This window comes from Desmodus rotundus, chromosome 4 (genome assembly GCF_022682495.2).
Source record: "Desmodus rotundus isolate HL8 chromosome 4, HLdesRot8A.1, whole genome shotgun sequence".
Lineage (NCBI taxonomy): Eukaryota > Metazoa > Chordata > Mammalia > Chiroptera > Phyllostomidae > Desmodus > Desmodus rotundus.
Window position 1 is genome coordinate 4,997,291 of NC_071390.1, and position 18,641 is coordinate 5,015,931.

The 18,641-nt window shown below is 55.8% G+C and overlaps 1 protein-coding gene across 2 annotated transcripts in view; it reads right to left on the reverse strand.

Moving 5' to 3' along the window:
- LHPP (phospholysine phosphohistidine inorganic pyrophosphate phosphatase) overlaps positions 1-18,641 on the reverse strand; it is a 72,619-nt gene that overhangs the window by 41,621 nt on the left and 12,357 nt on the right. The window contains exons 3-5 of one of the 2 annotated variants that reach the window (XM_024555489.4): positions 15,271-15,424; positions 9,395-9,458; positions 8,354-8,446 (exon numbers count right to left, since the gene is read on the reverse strand). In XM_024555489.4, coding sequence (XP_024411257.2) covers positions 8,354-8,446; positions 9,395-9,458; positions 15,271-15,424 — 311 coding nt within the window. The remainder of the gene's footprint in view (positions 1-8,353; positions 8,447-9,394; positions 9,459-15,270; positions 15,425-18,641) is intronic. The other variant, XM_053923173.1, reaches the window with a different exon arrangement.

The following is an 18,641-nucleotide window of genomic DNA, read 5'->3' on the forward strand; positions in this document are numbered from 1 at the left end:
TAATCGCATGTTTTCAAAATGAGCTGTGCATCCTGGTGACATGCTATTCATGATAATTTTGCACAGGACAAAGACATATTTTTACTGTAATTGTTCTGGATTTTGTCTAGAGTCACCTGTATACGTCAAATGAGCAATACGGGTTCTCTACTTATAGTAGTGACCAGAAGCTTCTTTTCCAGTGCATGACTGAAGTTTAAAAATGAGTCACTGTAAATAGACATTAAATAAACAAGAGCCAGGGGCCAGTACCCAGATATGGTAAAGGTCAGAACTCTTTGTTCCAGAAGGACTGGTGTTGGAGAAAACACGGCCAAACCCACCCGGGTTTGACTGTTGTGTCTGCGTGCTCCCCCGAAGCTGTGTGGGGGCCACCAGTGGCCAAAGAAGAAACCGCGGGGGCAACGTGTGGTCCCTGACGTGGGACTGGCAGCAGTCCGCAGCAGAGCCCGCGGCACCCACAGGTGATTCTAAGATGCCTGCGAAGCCAGGGCCGCTGGGGCAACCACTTGGCTCACCTGGGAGAAGAGGGCTGGAGTGAGCAGGGGCGTGGCCCACGTGGCCGGGCCAGCTGTAGGCCCGGTGAGAGATTCTACGCTGCCCTTCTTAGGGGGTTGTCCTGAAACCGTTAGGCCGGCCACTGGGCAGTCACCACGCTCCGACTGAGGACCCTGTCCACTGCTCTCGGAGGCTCCCGGGGCATTGTGCTAGAAGGTTCCTTAGGGAATGAGTGTTCCAATTACCACATGTCCTGCCTGGCACCCTCCATGCTTCTGGGGAAAATCCAATTTCGTGCACGCTTCCTTGTGCCTGTGCACACCCCTCCCCCCAAGACAGGAGAAATCCTTCCCCTCAGAATAGACTCCGGGCCTCCTGGGCGGAGAACCTTGGAGGAGCAGCGGCCGTGATCCCGCGCGAAGATCTGATGCCCAGGCCCTGGCTGCGCCGGCAGCGGCAGCCCGAGTAAGGCTGGAGGGGAGCGGGCTGCAGGGGCTCAGGGGGCGAGGCCACCGGGGCGGTGATGCCTGTCTGGGCCAGCGTGTGGGCTCTGAATACCAGAATGCACTCGGGCCCTGGGGATTTCACAGATTTACTGTCGGTGAAGGGCAATAATCACGCCAGGAGGAGCAATTATTGCCAAATCATTTAGGATTTAAAAAATCATTGGTGAGAAGATAGAGGTCAAGAGGTGCGCTGTCGGGGGAAATAAAGAAAAGAAACCCCACCTGTCAGGCCTGGGTTGCACTTCCCCTGCCTGCTGTATGGTAAAAGGAAGGCGGGGCCTTCCACCGGGTGGAGGCAGGACTCCGGAGCTGCAGGGGCCCCGCTGCCCTGCGGGCCGCCCTTCTGGTGCAGGCTCAGAGCAGGTGCGTCCATCCTGCCTCACTGTCTGTCTGCCTGCCACAGTGTCCTCTACGCTGTCCTAGGGACCAGGCGGGGGTGCCCATCCTAATAGGTGATGTCTGTGAGCGCTAACGAGCTCTCCCAAGAAAGCCCACAGTTTACAACTTCCTAGTATTCCCTGGAGCTCCTCTCCCTCCCACGGGGCAGCAAACAGCAGGGCTGGCGGTGATAGCAGTGGCTCGGTCTGGGTGTCAGCCCTGGGGTCACACACCCACTCGAAGAAGCCTCGAGGTGCTATCTAGGATGAGCCCAGGATGAGACTGTGAGGAGCCCAGGGTCCCCCTTTCCCCAGAGATGGCTCAGCGCTAAGTAACTCCCCCCACAGTCTGCCACATTCATAAGGGACAACATCAGTACAGAAACAGACCACAGTTCCACAAAAAGTAAGAGACAACGGTGCTCCCTGGCTGGTGTTGCTCAGTGGATTTAGTGCTGGCCTGCGAACCAAAGGGTCACCAGTTCAATTCCCAGTCAGGGCACATGCTTGGGTCACGGGCCAGGTCCCCAGTAGAGGGTACGTGAGACGCAACCACACATTGATGTTTCTCTCCCTCTCTTTCTCCCTCCCTTCCCCTCTCTCTAGAAAATAAGTAAAAACAAATAAATAAAATCTTTAAGAAAAAAGAAAAGAAACAACGGTGCTGATGAGCGGCGTACAGCATGGCCCAACAGCTGGCCCATGGGGCTCCCTCGCAAACAGTCAGAAACGTGCACAAGGACGCACACAAGGGTGTTCGCTGCCGTCTCGGACGGGCCATCCCGAGAACACGCACCCTCGTCACCTAAGATCTAACTTTATTTTTTTCTACAGTTTATATTCTGCGAGCCACTTTTTATTTTTCCAATGGGAAACATTATGCTCCTGAACGTGCCTTTTCAAACTTCACGTTACCAAACCTAGAAGTTCCGACATGCCGCTGACCTCTCCTTGAGAATGGGGGTGCAGCAGAGGCCCCGAGGGTCCGGGTCCAGCCTTGCCCCTCAGCAGAGCAGAGCAATCTTGGGCTTAATGCCCGACTCTCTGGGACTGTCTCACAATGCTGCGGTTCTCAACTGGGGCCACTTTGCTCCCCGGGAGGCCTTTGGCAATCTCTGGAGACACCCTCAGTTTCCCAACTGGGGGAGGAGGTGCTGCTGAGCACCCTGCAGGGCATAGGACAGCCCCTGCCCCCAGAGACGATCGGGCCCCCAAATGCCAAATGTTGAGAGCCCCTGTCTTAACCTCAGGACGGGAATGCAAGCGCCTGTGGCAGGGGGCTGAGAGGTGGGGTCAGGAATTCACCACGTGCGTGAACACATGGCAGGACCTGGTGTGCCCAGCACCCATGCTGCTCGAAGCCCCCTTGGTCCTTCCTCTCCAAGCCTCGGGTGCCTCACCTGTGAAATGGATGCACCCAGCTCCTGGTACTAACCAAGCTCTCTGCTTTCAATAGTTCCCGTTCCCATTCAACCTGCGCAGCTGATGGAATTTATCGGGATTACGGAAAACTGACAAAACCTTCACGGCATTTGAGCTTCAGGACGAAGCAATAAAACCAGCCCCTGGTTCGGAAGCCTTGAACCCTGCGAATTAGGCATTTCCAGAAGTAACCTTTCCAGTATGTTGTTCTTCGCCTATTACTGAACCCTAGAAAGGGCCCGGCCCGCTCTCAGAGGTCTGAATCCCCCATCTGCTAGAGCGATACCGGCAACTGGTTATTTCTAGGCTATTGAGTGAAGGCTAAAATGGAAATTGGATTTGAGGGGTTCTATCCACTCCCTCTGGCAGGCTGCAGAGTCCTCGGCAGCGAGGAGCAAGCGGGTCTGGGAGGAAGCAGTTATCCAGGGAAATGACTGCTGATAACTGTATTGATTAAAGCAGCCTGAGGAAGTTCAGATTTGCCGCAGCCTGGCACTCCGGCAGCAAGGCAGCTCCTCCCGGGCATTTTTCATTAAAAGTAAAGCAGCAACAACACAGCGTCAGTACCTTGTGCGACAGACACAGCTCATCTGAAATGGCCTTATGTTGAAATACTGCTTTAAAATGTCCACACGTCCTGAGGCTCGAATAACCCTGGCGGACACAGTAGCAGAACACTGGGGCTGGGCGGCGTGTGTGAGGGGCGTGCAGCTGCCACTCAAGTGCCTGCCAAGGGGGCGGGCAGAAATGACATTCGAGGGTGAAGGGCAGAACGATGATGCGGGAGGTAGATAAGACCCAGCGTTGCCACGGGTGCTCGGAGCCACGGGGGGACATATTCCTCAGCTACCCAGGGCCATGGACACGTGCCAGGGGCTGGGCGGCCAGCAGCAGGGACCACCGCCTCAGCAGATGACCGCCAGGAGTCCAAAACCATCACTGCCCACCTACCCCAGACCCTGCAGCCCTGGCACCCGCCAGATGAGCAGCCCAGATTAACCTGACCCCCCGTAAGGGCCTTGGCTGCCTTTGGGGGTGAGGGGAGGGCAGTTTCGCATTCAGAGTGTAAAAAATGAGACCGTGGAAATAAACGGAAAATGGCACACAGAGGAAAAAACAAGGCAGGGTGGGGGTGGGGCAGGTATCACCTAAGCTAGAACTGTCCAAACACAAGCAAGGGTAATGTGTTACTGTCAGGCCCTCTGGTCCTGTGTTTTAGGCAGTGCCAGTGCCTCATTTTGGGCTTGCCGTGTGGGGGCTGCTGCGTGGCAGGGCTGTGAGCAGGCCGCTCACATCATTCTAAACACTGGGTTTTCAACTCACGTTACAACCCCAGGCTTCCTCCCACTCTGACGCGGTCCCTGAAGAGTTTGTTCTCTCCTACACTCATCCTGTTAGTATGATGTACGAATACACAGGTGTTCATGTATTTAAAAATGGAAAGGTAAGCCGGAATATTTATAAAAACAGCTACCACCCACGAGAGACGGGGAGGAAGAGAACAGGAGGAGGGGACAGAAGCTAGACCCCTTTGAACGTGTTTTGTTCTGTGGACTTGATCTGGGAAGCACGTAAATACCCTACACAACCACAACACAGACGGAGATGCTGGAAAACCAGCTCCGTAAACATTAGAAGTCGCTGAGGTCAAAGAGGCCGAGAGGAGTGGTTCCGAGCGGCTTTAAACAGGACACATCTCCAGAGGGATGTGCTGAAAGGAAACCAAAAAACCTGTGAAAAAAAGACACCTTGGGCGGGAGCCGTCACCACCGTATTTGATGGTCAGCAATCAGTGAGACCGTCCCCCCACGGCAGCACCTCCCTGTCCTCGGGGCCCGGGTGTGGCGCCCACGCTCGTGGGCCTGGTGTCCTCCCAGTGCACAGCGAGTTTCTGAGATTCAAGACCCGTGGGTGTCATGAGGACCAGAGCGAGCGGCCGCTCACGATGGCGTTCTTGAGAGCCAGGCTTTCCCCCGTGGGCAGAGGAGACCCAGACGGAAGACTGAGGGCAGAGAGTAACAGCTCACAGGCCGGAACCTGAATCAGCAGTTTCACAAGGAACCCTGGTGCATTTCACATTTAAAGAGAGAGATTTTTCTGAGCTTGTCGACTAAAAAGCCTTGGTGACGATGAGCAGGCTGGTAGCCATGAGAACCACCGGCGTCCTGATCATGGTTTCTAAACACTAATGGCGGGTGTGGCTCCTTGGGAGGGGGGTGGGGTCTGGGAAGGGCACAGGGCAGCGGTGGGACCTCTGTCATCACAGGAAGCAAAGGCCCTGAGACCCGGGGTCAGGGCTGAGGGACTCAGATACCACCGTGCAGGCTCTCACAGGTCACGGGTGAGTTACTGTGGTCCCTGCCCTGGCGAAGATAAGACAGTAACTGGCTTCGGGAGGACGTCAGAGAATCACCTTGTTGTTGCAAACATCAATGAATGTGGGAAAGAAGCAGGCAATGCCCTGGTTTCCTACAGGAACTGGACCCCAGGGTAACAAAGAGTTGGTGAGAAGCTTTACTGTAGAGAAGCAGCCCCGGGAGGTGGGGGAGACAAGGGAGGAAGGACAGAATTCAAACAGCACCACTCCGCAGCCCTGAAGGAAGGAATGGAGTGGGGGACCCATCCTCCGTAGCCGCTAACCCCACAGAAAGAGACAACAGGGCGTTCTGTGTGCTGCCACCTAGAGGGTACCCGTCAGCAAGCGCCTGGACTCTGGCCAAGCCTCTAGACCCTGCCGCCAGCTCGCAGACCCCAGCAGGCAGAGGCGCGCGTGAAAGGGCCCGCGAGGCGCGGCCTACATGCCCCGACAGCAGGCCTGCGCCCAGAGCCTTCCTCACGGCAGGGCGAGGCCACGACCGGGTGTTTGGCGATACTGAGAAATTATTGTTAGTATTATTTAGATGGGAGAGTGGCAGTATTTATGTTTTAAAAAGAATTCCTGCCTTTTAGAGACACAGAAATATTTACAGATGAAGTGATACGAGTTCTGGGATTTGATTCACAACAATCTAGGGGAGAGGAGAGAGCGGGGTATGGATTGAAGATGCAGGTGTTGATCTTGAACGGGGGCCTGGTGCCAAAGACAGGACAAGCTGAGCGACGAGATAAGTAACAACAGAATGGACTGTAACTCCTGGAAGAGAACAAACATTCTGAGCCCACGCTGGAATGAATTAGCGAACGGGAGAGAAAGGAACGCTCTTCCTTACGGTGAATTCCAGTGAGCGAATGCGGGCGGAATGCTGGAAACAGAATGCCGCCGTCCGGCTGCAGCCCCGTGGCGACCGCTTCAGGTGACAACCGTCACGGATGCGAAATTAGGAGGGAACGAGGAAGAGGAAGAGGATATTGTCAAGTACCGTCCCACGAGATACTTGTTGGTTCCCCGGGACAAACAGTGACTTTGCAGTGGGGAGCCCTGGCCGACACCCCAGGGGGATGTCACCAGTGACAGGCATGGAGTGTCACCTGCCTTCTGAGGGGACGCAGCACCCATTGGCCACAGCGTTGCTTCTATGAGACTCCACCCCAAACGCATCGTATCAGGAAGCGTCGGGAAAAACCAAACTGGGGGCTTCTACAAAATCCCTGGCCAGTACTCTTCCAAAATGCCAGGGGGCTGAGAGACAAACAAAGCCTGAGGAACTGCCCCAGAACAGAGGACACTTGGGGACCCTAACAGGACAAAAGCCCCCTTCTCAGGCCCTCTTGGCCTGAGCTGGCTGGACCCCATAAAGCATGGCCGACCCGAATTGTCTTATGAGCCTCTGTCCTCAGGACTGGAAAGTTACTGGAAGCGCCCTGAAGGCGCAGAGGCTCCGGGACATTCGACACAGAGCAGACTAGACCACAGCAGCCACTGGGACCCTGCACCAAAGATGATGTGGAGACCAGCTGCAGCCCCAGTGAGGCCGTCGGCAATCACCGAATCAGAGCTCGAAGCCCTGACCCCCCGGGGCTGGTGCACCGCCCTGCACCCAGTCCTTTTCCTCCCTTGGGAAAATAAATATAAAAACATATTCTCTGCACTTTCTCCTCTTTGTGAACCCTTTCACAGCCTGCGTCACCGACCCCCTAACAGACATGACCACAAATGGCGAGTGGCCCAAACGCGGTGCCGGTGGGACGGTCTCCAGGTGGCTGACACGAGACACTAAAAACCCCCGACACCTTCCGATACGATACTTGGAACTGGTCCTGCACAGGTGCCGCTTTTTGATTGTCCTGTGACTGTGACGTCCGGCGGTAGCGCCCCGTGACTGTTACATCCGGTGGTAGCGCTCGAGAAGCTGCTTTAAGGGCGTGTGGGAATTCCTTGTGGCTGTTTTGGCGACTTTTTTATGAATGTGAAATTACATCAAAACAAACAGTTAAAAAAGCCATTCTTAAAAGTGGTTTCTTAGTTGACAACTGCTGAAGCCCGAGATGGGTGCGTGGGGGCTCACCGTGCCCTTCTCTCTGCTGGCACAGGTGGCTGCCGTGTTTCACGACAAAAAGCTAAACAGAGAGAGTGAAGAGACAAAACGGCCGCGTGCAGCGAAGGTCCAGACCTTGTTTGGATTTGATTCAAACACACCAACGTGAAAGAACGTTTCTGAGACGGAGACATTTAAATATGGGTAGTATGATTTAACAAATACGGATTGGCATTGGATAATACTAAGGAATTACTGCTGATTTCGGGGGGTGGGTGTTCTCCATTGTGATAAACCACACGCCGCAGTGACCAACGTAACCATTTTGAAGTTTCAAAGCAGTGGCATTAAGTACATTCACTTCACAGTGTGGTGCCACCGTCCTCACCATCTAGTCCCAGACGCTGTCCTCCCCCCAAAGGACCCTCATGCCCACTGTGCAGCCCCTCCCCACCCCCTGCTCTGCAACCGCGAATCTGTTTTACGCCACCTTCCTCTAAGCACGGAGAGGGACCGGCGCCCAGGACTGGAACTTCCACGGCAAATTCAGGTCCAACAGCAAGGAGGCCACGGCGGCCCTGGGGCACTGGCCTGGCCACACTGTGCCCTGGGGCCATGCCCAAAACAGGCAGCAAGGCCACCTGGGGCCGCTTTCCCCAACAATGATTCCAGGAAACCGCCAGCTGCAGGTGACCAACTGCATGTGACCCAGGGCGGAGGGGCACCGGGGACACTGAAATCAGAACTGCTTTTTGTCGCTTTAGGATATATGTTTGGAAGGCAATCTGTCTCAAAATAGTCGTCATGTAAAGGTGGCAAGAAGCATGGTTTTATTTCATGCATCGTTTCAATCTTGCTGTGTATTGTCTTCCCAACAAAATATTTCTGCTGCACGGAAAGGGCTTTTCGATTCTTCACCTTTGAGAGAAGCAGCAAAGGTCACTCAGAAAAGCCACAGGCATCTCTGTTTCCCACCATTAGGCTGAAACTCACACAACAGGTTAAATCATTCAGTGGGCCTCCTATCCTGTCTTTTTCCCCCTTTCCAGCCAAATCAGGTCTTGCGGCCACCTGCCTGACAAGGCTGCCGGAGCCCCCAAACCTGCCACACCTGCGCTCCCTGAGGACGACCTACCTGGTGGGCCTCCACCCCCATTTCCCGCAGGGCAGACTTGAAAAACTCCGGAGAAGGCTTCCCCACCACCTCGGCCTGGATCCCACAGGCGTACTGGAGGAGAGAGAGACACAGCGTGGGTTTGGGACAAGGCAATTCAGTGCAGACCTGTGGGGAAGGCCCCTCTGCTGGAGCCCCAAATGTGCACCTGTGGGCCAGGGGCTCCAAGGGGCAGGACATAGGGCCTGGGGACACACCTAACAGGCGAGAGGGTGAGGACACCACATCGGGCTGCCCAGGATGCTCGGGGGCCCCGCTGTCTGCTCAGGCACCCACTGGAAGTGGGAGGTGGCCTGCAGCTGGCACAGTCGCAAAGCATCGTATGGGCCACCCTTGACTGGTGTTCTTTCTTACTTGTATTCTTGTTTCTCCCGCTCCCTTCTCCACCCCACCCAGGCCAGCTCCGTCATGGCCCCTCCAGGGGAAAAGGCCCAGGGCTGGTGCACTTCCCATCTCTCCATCCCTCCCGCCTGAGGTTCAGAGAGGCAGGAGCTGATGGAGCAGTGAGGACAGCAGGTGGCAGGAGCTGACCTGGGGCAGGAGCCTAGGCCGGGACAGCAGAGCAGGCGATGGTCAGGGGGTGCTAGAGAGCCCCATCTGGGCCTGGCCTTCAAAGTGGGGGTGTGGGGGGAGTCCGGAAAGAGTCCAGTCAGGAGGCGGCAAGCTCAGGGTGCTGCAGGGAGCAGGCCAGGAAAGAGGGGGACGGCCACATGGGCACAGCAGCCAGAGCCCATGAGGCGGGTGGCTGAGGGCATGCGGGGGCGGCCCACTTGGGTCATCACGGGGGTGTGGAGGGAAGGGGGCGATAGGAGGGCAGAGTGACCATGGCCACCGGGAGGCCAAACTCCAGGGCAGAGGGGGTGCTCAGTGTGTAGCCCCAAATACGAGGGCCTACTCTGAAAACGTAAAAAGCAATTCGAAGAGTGAGCACACCCTCTCCTCCACAAAGACCAGAAACATCCCAGGCAGCCCTGAGAGCTCAGATGGACCCAGGGCCCGTACCTCGAGTGCCTTCGTGTAGCCGCCGATGTCCAGAATCAGGCCGGAGGTGATCTTGTAGTAGCGTCTGAAACGAGCAGAAGGGGACAAGGTGAGCTGGGGGCAGGCACCGGGACGTGCTGGGGGAACTGCCCTGTCCTGTGCTGGAAGGCCGGGTCGGGGTGTGGGTCTGTCCAGGCTCCACGCTGAGATGGCCGGTGGCAGGCGCCACACCCAGACTGGGGACACGGTGGGCCAGCAGCTCGAGGTCAGAATGGCCCCCTGGGGCAGCTCTGTGGGGACTCTGCCACAGTGATTAGTGGGGGACCAGAGGGACACATGGACACAGTTGCTAAGACGAGAGACCTATGTCCTGGGAAAGGACAGTAGGTCCACAGAATCATAACAATTAACCCCTAACGGCTGTCTGAAGAAGGAAACTCGATCAGTTCCGCGGTCCCCTGACGCATGGCCTGTTAGCCAGAGGCCAAGAGATGTGCCAGGCCCCATGGGTGCTAGAGGCTCTCATGAGAAGACAACCACATCTCCTGTCCCCCTGGGAACAGAGACGGCTGGGTTCTCGGGAGAGCCACCCCTTCATCACCCTTGCCCCTGCCCGTCCCCTTCGAGTCTGGGAGACATTAAACCACGTGTGGCCACAGGGCCAAAGCGGAGAAGAACGAAGCGTTCTGGCTCCAGCGGTCAGAGCCTCTGTCCACTTCTTTTTAACTGAGGGCCTCTGGGTTGCTTGAGCCCTCTGGGCCTCAGTCTCCTAATCTGTAACATGGGCCCCCAAACCCCAGTACCCACTTCATGGATTGTACTGAGGCTTGAACAAAACGACACATGCAAAGTCCCTAACACATGCCTAGTGTGTGGAAACTGCTCGGGAAAAAATTAGAGAATGTTACTACAAACACCTGTTCACCCAGACTGAGAACGAGAAACAGGCAAGACGTGAGCTGGGCAGGAAAGGAGAACAGGGGTCTTTCCAGTGTGGGGGCCTGGAACCTGTTCTGTGTGTGTTTTCGGGGAGGGAGCTGAGTGAGCTCCCAGGAGCTGCCCCCTGGCCGGGCCCCACCTCCAGCTCCGCTGTGCCCAGGACTTGGCCTGTCCTTCTCTGCCCTGCTGGCCAGCACACATGCACCCGGCCCTGCACTCAGGAGGGGCAGGCACTCTCCGCGCTGGGTCCGTATCACCTGCCTCAGTAGCTTGTGGGCCGGCGGCAGGCAGGGCTGCAGGGCTTCAGCCAAACCCTTGGCCTCGACAGGGGCTGGATCCCTGCCACTCACCCCCACCAGGTGGACTCGGAGCCTGGAGCCCACGGGTGGATGCTGTGGGGGCATCTCCTGGCCTCAACCCCAGGCCTCCTCATCAGGGTCTGAGGCTCTGTGCCCTGCGGGGCGCCCCACGGGGACACTACACGTGTTGAGGAGGGTGCCTGCTATCCAGAGAGAACTGCCACCTGCTTAGAGCCGGGACTTGCAGATGCTCCCCCTTTTAAAGGGTGACCCCAAAGCACAGGCTATGAGGTTCGTAACTGCCTCACACCCGGGATGTAGACAAGCATTCTGCATTCACACAGCCTTTTACAAGTTTCTTCCATTTTTCCCATTTCTACAGTAAATACTTCGGTAGGACAGTTTCCTTAGCTCGGTCCAGAGCTGTAAGGCAGGCAGAGTAAGGCAAAGCGTGGCTGAGGGGAAGGGAGAGGTGCTGGTTTGCTGGGGCCTGTGATCACAGGCGCTGTGGCTGGCTGGCTCCGTCCATCAGCTCCCCCAGACATGGAGGACATGGCCCCCCACAGCCTTTTGAGGGACTCAGGGGCCTGCCCAGACCCAGGCCCCCCTCCCCGGGACGCCTGGTCTGGCGGGGAAGCAGGCAAGTCTGCAGACAAGATGCAGACACGGAAGGGCAAGGGCGACGGCAGGGGAACCGTGTGCTCTGCGCTCTCTGCCTGACTGGCGGGGCAGCCTGAGGACAAGGAGACAGGAGGGTGTCCCCGAGAAGGACATATCACAGCGGAGACCTGAAACTACGGGGTGGGGGCATGGGGGGGGTGGGGAGAGACATTGCTCTAGGCACATGTCCTATGAGCCATTGCCTGGGCCCCTCACCCTCTGCCTGGTGATGGCTGCGGGAAGGGAAGAGGGGGCAGTGGCTAACCCAGAAGCCAAAGAAAAAGTTACCAAACCACACCACCCTGCTGCAACAGGCGCAGCTCTGTCTGGAGCTGAGGATTCTGGGGGCCTCTGGCCCAGTGCCCGGGCCTGGCTGGAGGAGGCAGGAGCTGGGGGCACCTCCCCTTCAGAGAAGCCTGCCCGGGACAGCCTCACAGCACAACTTCTGCCTCTCTCATGTGCCCGCAAGTGTCTCTTCCAAAGGGACAAAGATCTGGACTTTCCTACGTTCAAACTGAGTCCTAACGGAAGGAAAAAACTGAAAATGCAGCTTAAAATATTCAATTAAAACCTTGTCTTTTACACTGGAAACTAATATAAAATAATATTGAATGTAAACTGTAATGAAAAAATAAAATAAAAAAAACCCCTTGTCTTTGTTACATGGATTTTTAGAGTCTAAAGAAAAAACCGACTTCCAAAATCAAAAGTAGAAACCTTAATATTTCTTTTCTAACTGAATCTGGGCTTATTGTTACAGTGCCCAAAATGTTTATTTTAAATTTCTTATTCATTCAGGAAGACAAGAAGGCACCTTGTAGGCCATCTGAGAGCTGAAACATTTTTAGAGATACAGTAAATACAAGTACCTAAGCTACTTTTTTTTAAACATAAAAGCCCAGGTCATCCCCTAAACACAAGATACTCAATACATTTATCTTCTGTTGCTGGCATGAGAAAAGCATGGCGGGCCTGGCTGGGTCCCAGCGACCAGCCGCAGAGAAGGCACCGTGGGTGCCGGGAAGACAGGAGGAAGCCTGGAGCAGCAGTCAGGCAGATTTTATGCTTTATTCTTCTGCTCTTCCGATTATTCAGCACAGCCTCCCTTCAAAATGATCACTTGACCTTTCCTACAAGAGCCATTAACCTTCCATAGTCTGTCGCGTAAACAGCTTAATTTTCTGATGGCGGCATGACAGACGAAATTACAAAGGCAATTCCCACTCTCCGTCCAAACAGATGCCCAATGTAAATCACTCCGTTTCCAGAGCAGGGCATTCTGCCCCAGAGCGCCCACCGTCCCGCCTCCTTCGGGGTGCTGCTCGGCCCTGTGCCCGTGGAGACCAGCCCCTCACCATCAGTGACCCCCACCCGGGTGGGTGTGGCAGCAGCCTTCACGGGTCCTCAGGCTGTCCTGAGATGCTGGGACCTAGGCCCAAAAGCCGTCCTTTCTTTCTTGCTTCTGAGCATCCAACCAACCCTAAGTCAAGTCAGAACCCCATCAAGCTAGAGACCCCACTCATTACTGATTTGCAAAACAAGTAAGCCTGCTACTGAATCGGTTACAGAAGAGTTACAAAGCAAAAGCAACAGACTCCATATGTATTTTTTTCAACAACCTATCTATTTTGACTACTACCCATAATCTGGAATAACTTTTCATAGTTAGAGACAATTTTAAAGAACAAGGTATTCACATAAACGAGTTATAACAGAGCTTCTTAATTATGCTGTTTTCCAGTGGTGGGTCAGTCACTTAGGGATTCCCAAAGGACAAAGCCCAGAGCGTCAATGATGAAGCAAGATGGGTTCTGTGGTCTGCGGTGACCTCCACTGCAAGAGGCTGTAAGGTCACCAAAGGACAGTGACAGTTCGTTGTGCGTGTCAACTTGCCTGGGCCAAGCTGCCCAGGTATTTGGTCAAACATTAGCCTGGACGTTTCTGAGGTGTTTCTTGGGTGAGATTAACATTTAAATCCGTGGACTGTGAGTAAAGCAGGTGGCTCTCCATCACTTCGTGGCCTCCTCCGGCCAGTGGAAGGAGGATCTGAGGGGAACAGAGTCTGATCTCCCTGAGCAAGAAGGAATCTGCCTTTGGACTCAAAATGCAACTGGGCCCTGAGTTTCCACCCTGCGGGCCTGCCCTCCACAATCAGTCTCTCTCTTTCTCCCCCTCTCTCTCTCTCTCTCCCCCTTCCCCTCCCCCCGCCCCCCCACACATCCTGTTGGTTCCGTTTTTCTGGAGAAAACTCACTACACAGGACACAGTTTATTTGTACGATAAACACACTAGAATATTTTAGTTCCAAATCAATCCTCTCTGTTCTTTCTTGTAATTTCTTTTGTTTGCCTCTTCTGATAGCCACGAAGAAATAGTTCTCTACTATGTGTACGAACAGCGTAAGACAAAGCGCTGACTCTGGAGCCTGGAGAAGGGGCGATGGGGAGTGCTGGGGGCTGGTGGGCGGGATCTGACTCGGCAGGGGCTCCAGCGAAGCTGCTGTGTGCTCGCCAACATGGAGCCCAGGGCTGGCCAATCTGATTTTTCAAAAGAATCCAGAAATCAAGATATTGCATGTAAAATCTCCCAATTTGTAAACCTGGGCTCAAAAAACTTTAAGAGCTTGTGTGGGGCCGCACATCTGCTCTACAGGGTCGCCTAGAGGTGATGAGCACAGACTCTGGCTGGCCTGCTGGCCCGGCTGGCACTTCCTTCGCCTCTGTACACCTCCATGTGCCCACCTGTCAATGAAACCACCCGCAGGCCACAGGGTGTGGTTGGAATTAAACTACGCAGAACACAGAAAATGCTCCGCAAAGGCTGGTGGCCAGGTCAAGAGTCCCTCCCTTGTCTATTCGAAGAGCTGGCCCTGTGGGGCTTCCCGCCGAGGGCCCAGGTCCTGTCCAGCATGAGAAGCTGGGGCAGGTCCAGGGTCCTTGCAACTAGGAGAGCCTGGGATGCTAAGTCCCTGGCGCTGCTTCTGTGGATGGCAGAATGATCCTGCGCAGTTTCCTGGAAAGCAGCCCGGCACCAAGAAGCTCCAAAACGCACCTTGTCCGAAATGCCAAGATGCTCATCACAGCCTGACTTTGGCAGGAAGTCAGCAACGACCTACAGGTCCCTCGGCGGGCGTGGCTTAAAAGCACCACAGGATTTCCCCACGAGGGATAACCAGGCCAAGGGCCGTCTGGTCATTGCACGGAAAGTTGTTCACAACATCGTTTGTGCACGAGAGAAAACAGGGGGCCGAACTCGGTGAGGTCTGACGCCCAGGGGAACACATCCCTTGGGGATGGCTCTGTGCCCGGCAAACCCCTGGGAGGGACACGCGCCCAGGAGTTGACAGCTGTTTTCCCTGTGCGGTGGGACGGGGCATTTTCTTCTTTTTGCGCATGTGCTGTCTTGGTGGTGAAGGGTGTCAAAAAAAACAACAACAAAAAACCCCGACATGCTTTTGCAAAGAAAGAAATGCTAAAGGCTCAGACAAAAACAGTGGTCACAAAATCACCACATGACAGACACCACGCTCTGCACCCAGAGCCCAGGGGTTGGACCAGAGCGACCCACAGGCCCCAAGCCCACATTTCACTGCTCCGTCGCCCCCTTGGCACAATCTCTCAATGCCCGCCTCTGTGCCCCGTGCAAGTGCACCTTCCGTCCTGGGCTCTCAACTCTGGGCGATCACACTTGCCCCCTGAGATCTCCAAGGGCGATGGCCATCTGCAGCGACCCTCCCCTGCCCGTGCCCCTGCCCCGCCTCTCCCAGCCCAGGGCCCACAGGGAAGCTTGACCAACCAGCTCCTGTGGATTCGGATTTCCTCCAAAATGTTTGAAAGAAAGGAAGGAAGAATTGAAGAGAAAAAGCAAGGTAAGGGAGGGAGGGAACAGGAAGTCGTCCCGTGCCCACCCTGCGCCCACCCCATGCCCACGCTTCTGCACCCTTCTCTCCGTGTTTCGGTAAGTCAGAGACCCGCCAACACCGGTCCCGGGCCGACTCACCCCATCCCCAGCGACATGAGCACGGGATTTTCCAGCTCCATGAGCACCTGGAAAGCTTTATTCATGTTTTGATAAGAAAAATTGTCTCCTGCATCTGCAATTACGACACAGTTTGGGTTGGACGTGTCGATCTCATCAAATTCTGAGCGGACTTCTGGAAAGAGAGAGAGAGAGAGGGCTAAAGCCCTGGGTGACGAGGTTGCTTTCCTTTCCTACCCGGACGCCTCCTGTCTGCCACATCCACCTCTTCCTTCCCCAGGTGCACTCTCTCTTTCCAATCCCCACCCTGGGGGGCGGAAAGGAGGGGGGTCACTCTCATTTTACAGGCGAGGGAATTCCAACTGCCCACGGTTACAGAGTTTGTCAGGAGAAAGATGGGCATGCTCAGGGGACCCCCGCCCCGACACGGGCACCACCCAGGGAGCCCCCTTAGTTCTCTACCACAGGCAGGAAACCCGTAACGTTGCCACAAAGAAGGGAGATCTGCCTGGAGGACAAGCAGGATGAAATGAGGCTGCTTGCAACCTCCACGGAGTCGCCTCTGCTGGCCCCAAACTGTAAGGCCATGGGCGCATGTCAGCCAGACCCCACTGGGGAAGGGACAGCCGGGACACAGGGACATCCTGAGGAGGAGGAGGAGCAGGGTCACACCCACTCCCTTCCCTTGGGAAAGCCTCTTCCTCCTCCTCCTCCTCCTAGTCTCCCCTCCCCCACTGTACATTCGAACAGGAAAGCTGCAGGGCGAACCGGTCCCTGGCCCTGTGTTCAGCTGCTAGGAAGAAACAGGCCCTCATCCCTCTTGGTATCAGATGCTGGCCTTTCTGGGTCAGAAAAACAGAATTCACCACAAGGACACACCACACCACACCCACCAGCCAGAGAATTAAAAAGACGGACACCACCCAGTGCTGGAGGGGACAGAGCAGCTGCCACCAGCAGGACTGTGAGATGACAGGGCCCCCGGAAAAGGGCTGGCAGTCTACAAAACAGAACACACGCCGCCCTACATCCCGCAATTCCATCCCCGGGTATCCGCCCAGAAGAACTGTTCAGGATGGTTCAGTTATTTCCGTCACTCAGAGTTCTTCCCACTGGCCTCACACTGGAAGGGGCCTGGGACCAGCGCCGGATGTTTGCTCAACGAAACTGCCCTGCTAGGAAGGAAAGGCCCCACTGGTGCAGCCCGTGGGGTGAAAGGAGCTCCCGCATGCGACCACTGTGGGAGGAAGGGGGAGCTCAGCAGGCTGGGCTGCTCAAACCTGCAGCCCCCCCAGCCCCAGAAGGACTGGCTTCCCACCAGCTCCGGGGAACCTGCTGAGCCCCTGGGACATCCCGCCTGCAGAGGGTGGTGTTGTGGGCCTGGGGTCCTGGGCCAAGCGCAGTCAGTGTGACACCCGGGAACGCTGAGACTGAGCAGCCCAGGTCAGTCACAGGGGCACTGCATGCCTAAGTGACTGACCTTTAATCACAACCCAGGACACGAGGCCCCGGAGCTCCCCGGGGTGATGCCACTCTGTGTGGCTGCTCACGCATGGCTGCAGGGAGAGTTAAGCAAGCCCGGGCCAGCTCCACCGGAAGGTCGCGCCCGGATTCTCCTGGAGGTCCCAGGCCCCTTCCCGCAGCCGAGTGTGACCATCTGCATTCTTCCCCTGTGGCGACAGCGTGCAGCCCTGGGACGGCTTGTCAGAGGCCTCTGACTCCTCTGCCAAGTCGTCAGCCTGCAGGTGGTCTGGGGACCCCCGACGCTAGTAGAGGCTGTGTGATTCTATCACCGTGAAACTCTCGCCCAGGCAAACTTGTTTATAATGGGAAAAGTGCACACAGTGGGCGCCTCTGAGGGGAGGCGGGCTGACTGGGAGGGGCAAGAGGGAAGCTTTGGGGTGAGGGTGAAGTTCTATGTCTTGATGGGGGTTTGGGTTACACAGATGTGTCAAACCCAGCAAAAGTGCACTGGCGATGTTTGCATTGCATTGTATATCGATTTTAGATTTAAAAAAAAACCCAACTATAAACAGCCCTAGCCAGTGTGGCTCAGTGGGTTGGGCACTGTCCAGCAAAGCGAAAGGTCGCCGATCTGGTTCCTGGTCAGGGCACATGCCTGAGTTGCGGGTTCGACCCCAGTCGGGACGTGTACAAGAGGCAACCAATCGATGTTCCTCTCTCACACTCCCCTTTCCCTCTCTCTAAAAGTAAATAAATAAAATCTCTCTCTCTTCCTCCTTTCCCCTCTCTCTAAAGATAAATAAGTAAAATCTTTTTTAAAAACTGTAAACAGATATAGACGTCCAGTCGACAAGGTGCTGAAGTATTTCGGGAAAGGGACCGACGTCTGCGGTTTACTTGGCACTGCACCGAAGGCTGAGCTGGGCGGACGGACGGAGGGGCGGGCAGGTGTGTAATCAAGGCGAGGGGCACACAAACATGCCGGTAACGTCCTTTCAGCTTTGCCATGTACTGAAAATGTTTCATAGTAAAATGCTGACGAGGAGGAGGAAATCCATCAACAATCAAACCTGAAAACAAAATTCAGGTCTGAAAACACTTCAGGTACATTTCTGGAGACCACAGACGCAGGAGGACAGCTGCGGGGGCACCTCGCGCCCCCCGTAGCCCCCCAACTCTGCTTGTTTGATGCGTGGATTGGCGTCTCTAGGCAGGCGCTGAATTCTCCCCTGCTCTCTGCCTGCTCTGTCCCCACCTGCCTTTGCCCTGAGGAGGGTGTCTTTCTCAGTCTCGGGGGACTGTTCTGTTCGGAAGATGCTGGCAGGGGTCCTGGATCACAGAGGAGAGACTCGGAGAAACCTGGTTTCTAAAGGCCGGATGTCCACCCTTAGTGGGCACCCCGGCTACGGTGTGGACGCTGGGGCCTTGCAGGGAGCACCGGCCGGTCGGGGACCCCCACTCCTGCGGGGGAGCAGAAGAGCATGCTGGCCTGGGCGAGCAGCCTGCAGACAAGAACCCCAAGAGCAGAGGAAGGAGGAGAGAGAGGCAGGGCTCGGCGCAACGACAGGGAAATGCCCTGGATTCTGAGGCACTGCTGACAGCTCCGCTTCTTACACATTCCACGGCAGCGGGCAGTGCTGCCCCTTCCCTCCGGCCCAGAGAACTCCCCACCGAGGGCCGGAGTGGCTCCTCCCTCGCACTCGGACTAGTCAGGATGCCAACGCTATGCTGCCTGCCACAGAGCCGGGTTGGCATCGCAAACACGGTTCAGGCTGCGGGTGCTGGACGTCAGGACCCTGCAGTCCTCTGCCTCCCTCCCTCCCTGCACACTGCCCACCCTGAACACACGTCCCCCCGGAGCTAGAATTTTACCCCTGACGGTGCCCTGCCCCCTTGGTCTATTCTAGATCAAACAAAGACAATGCAGG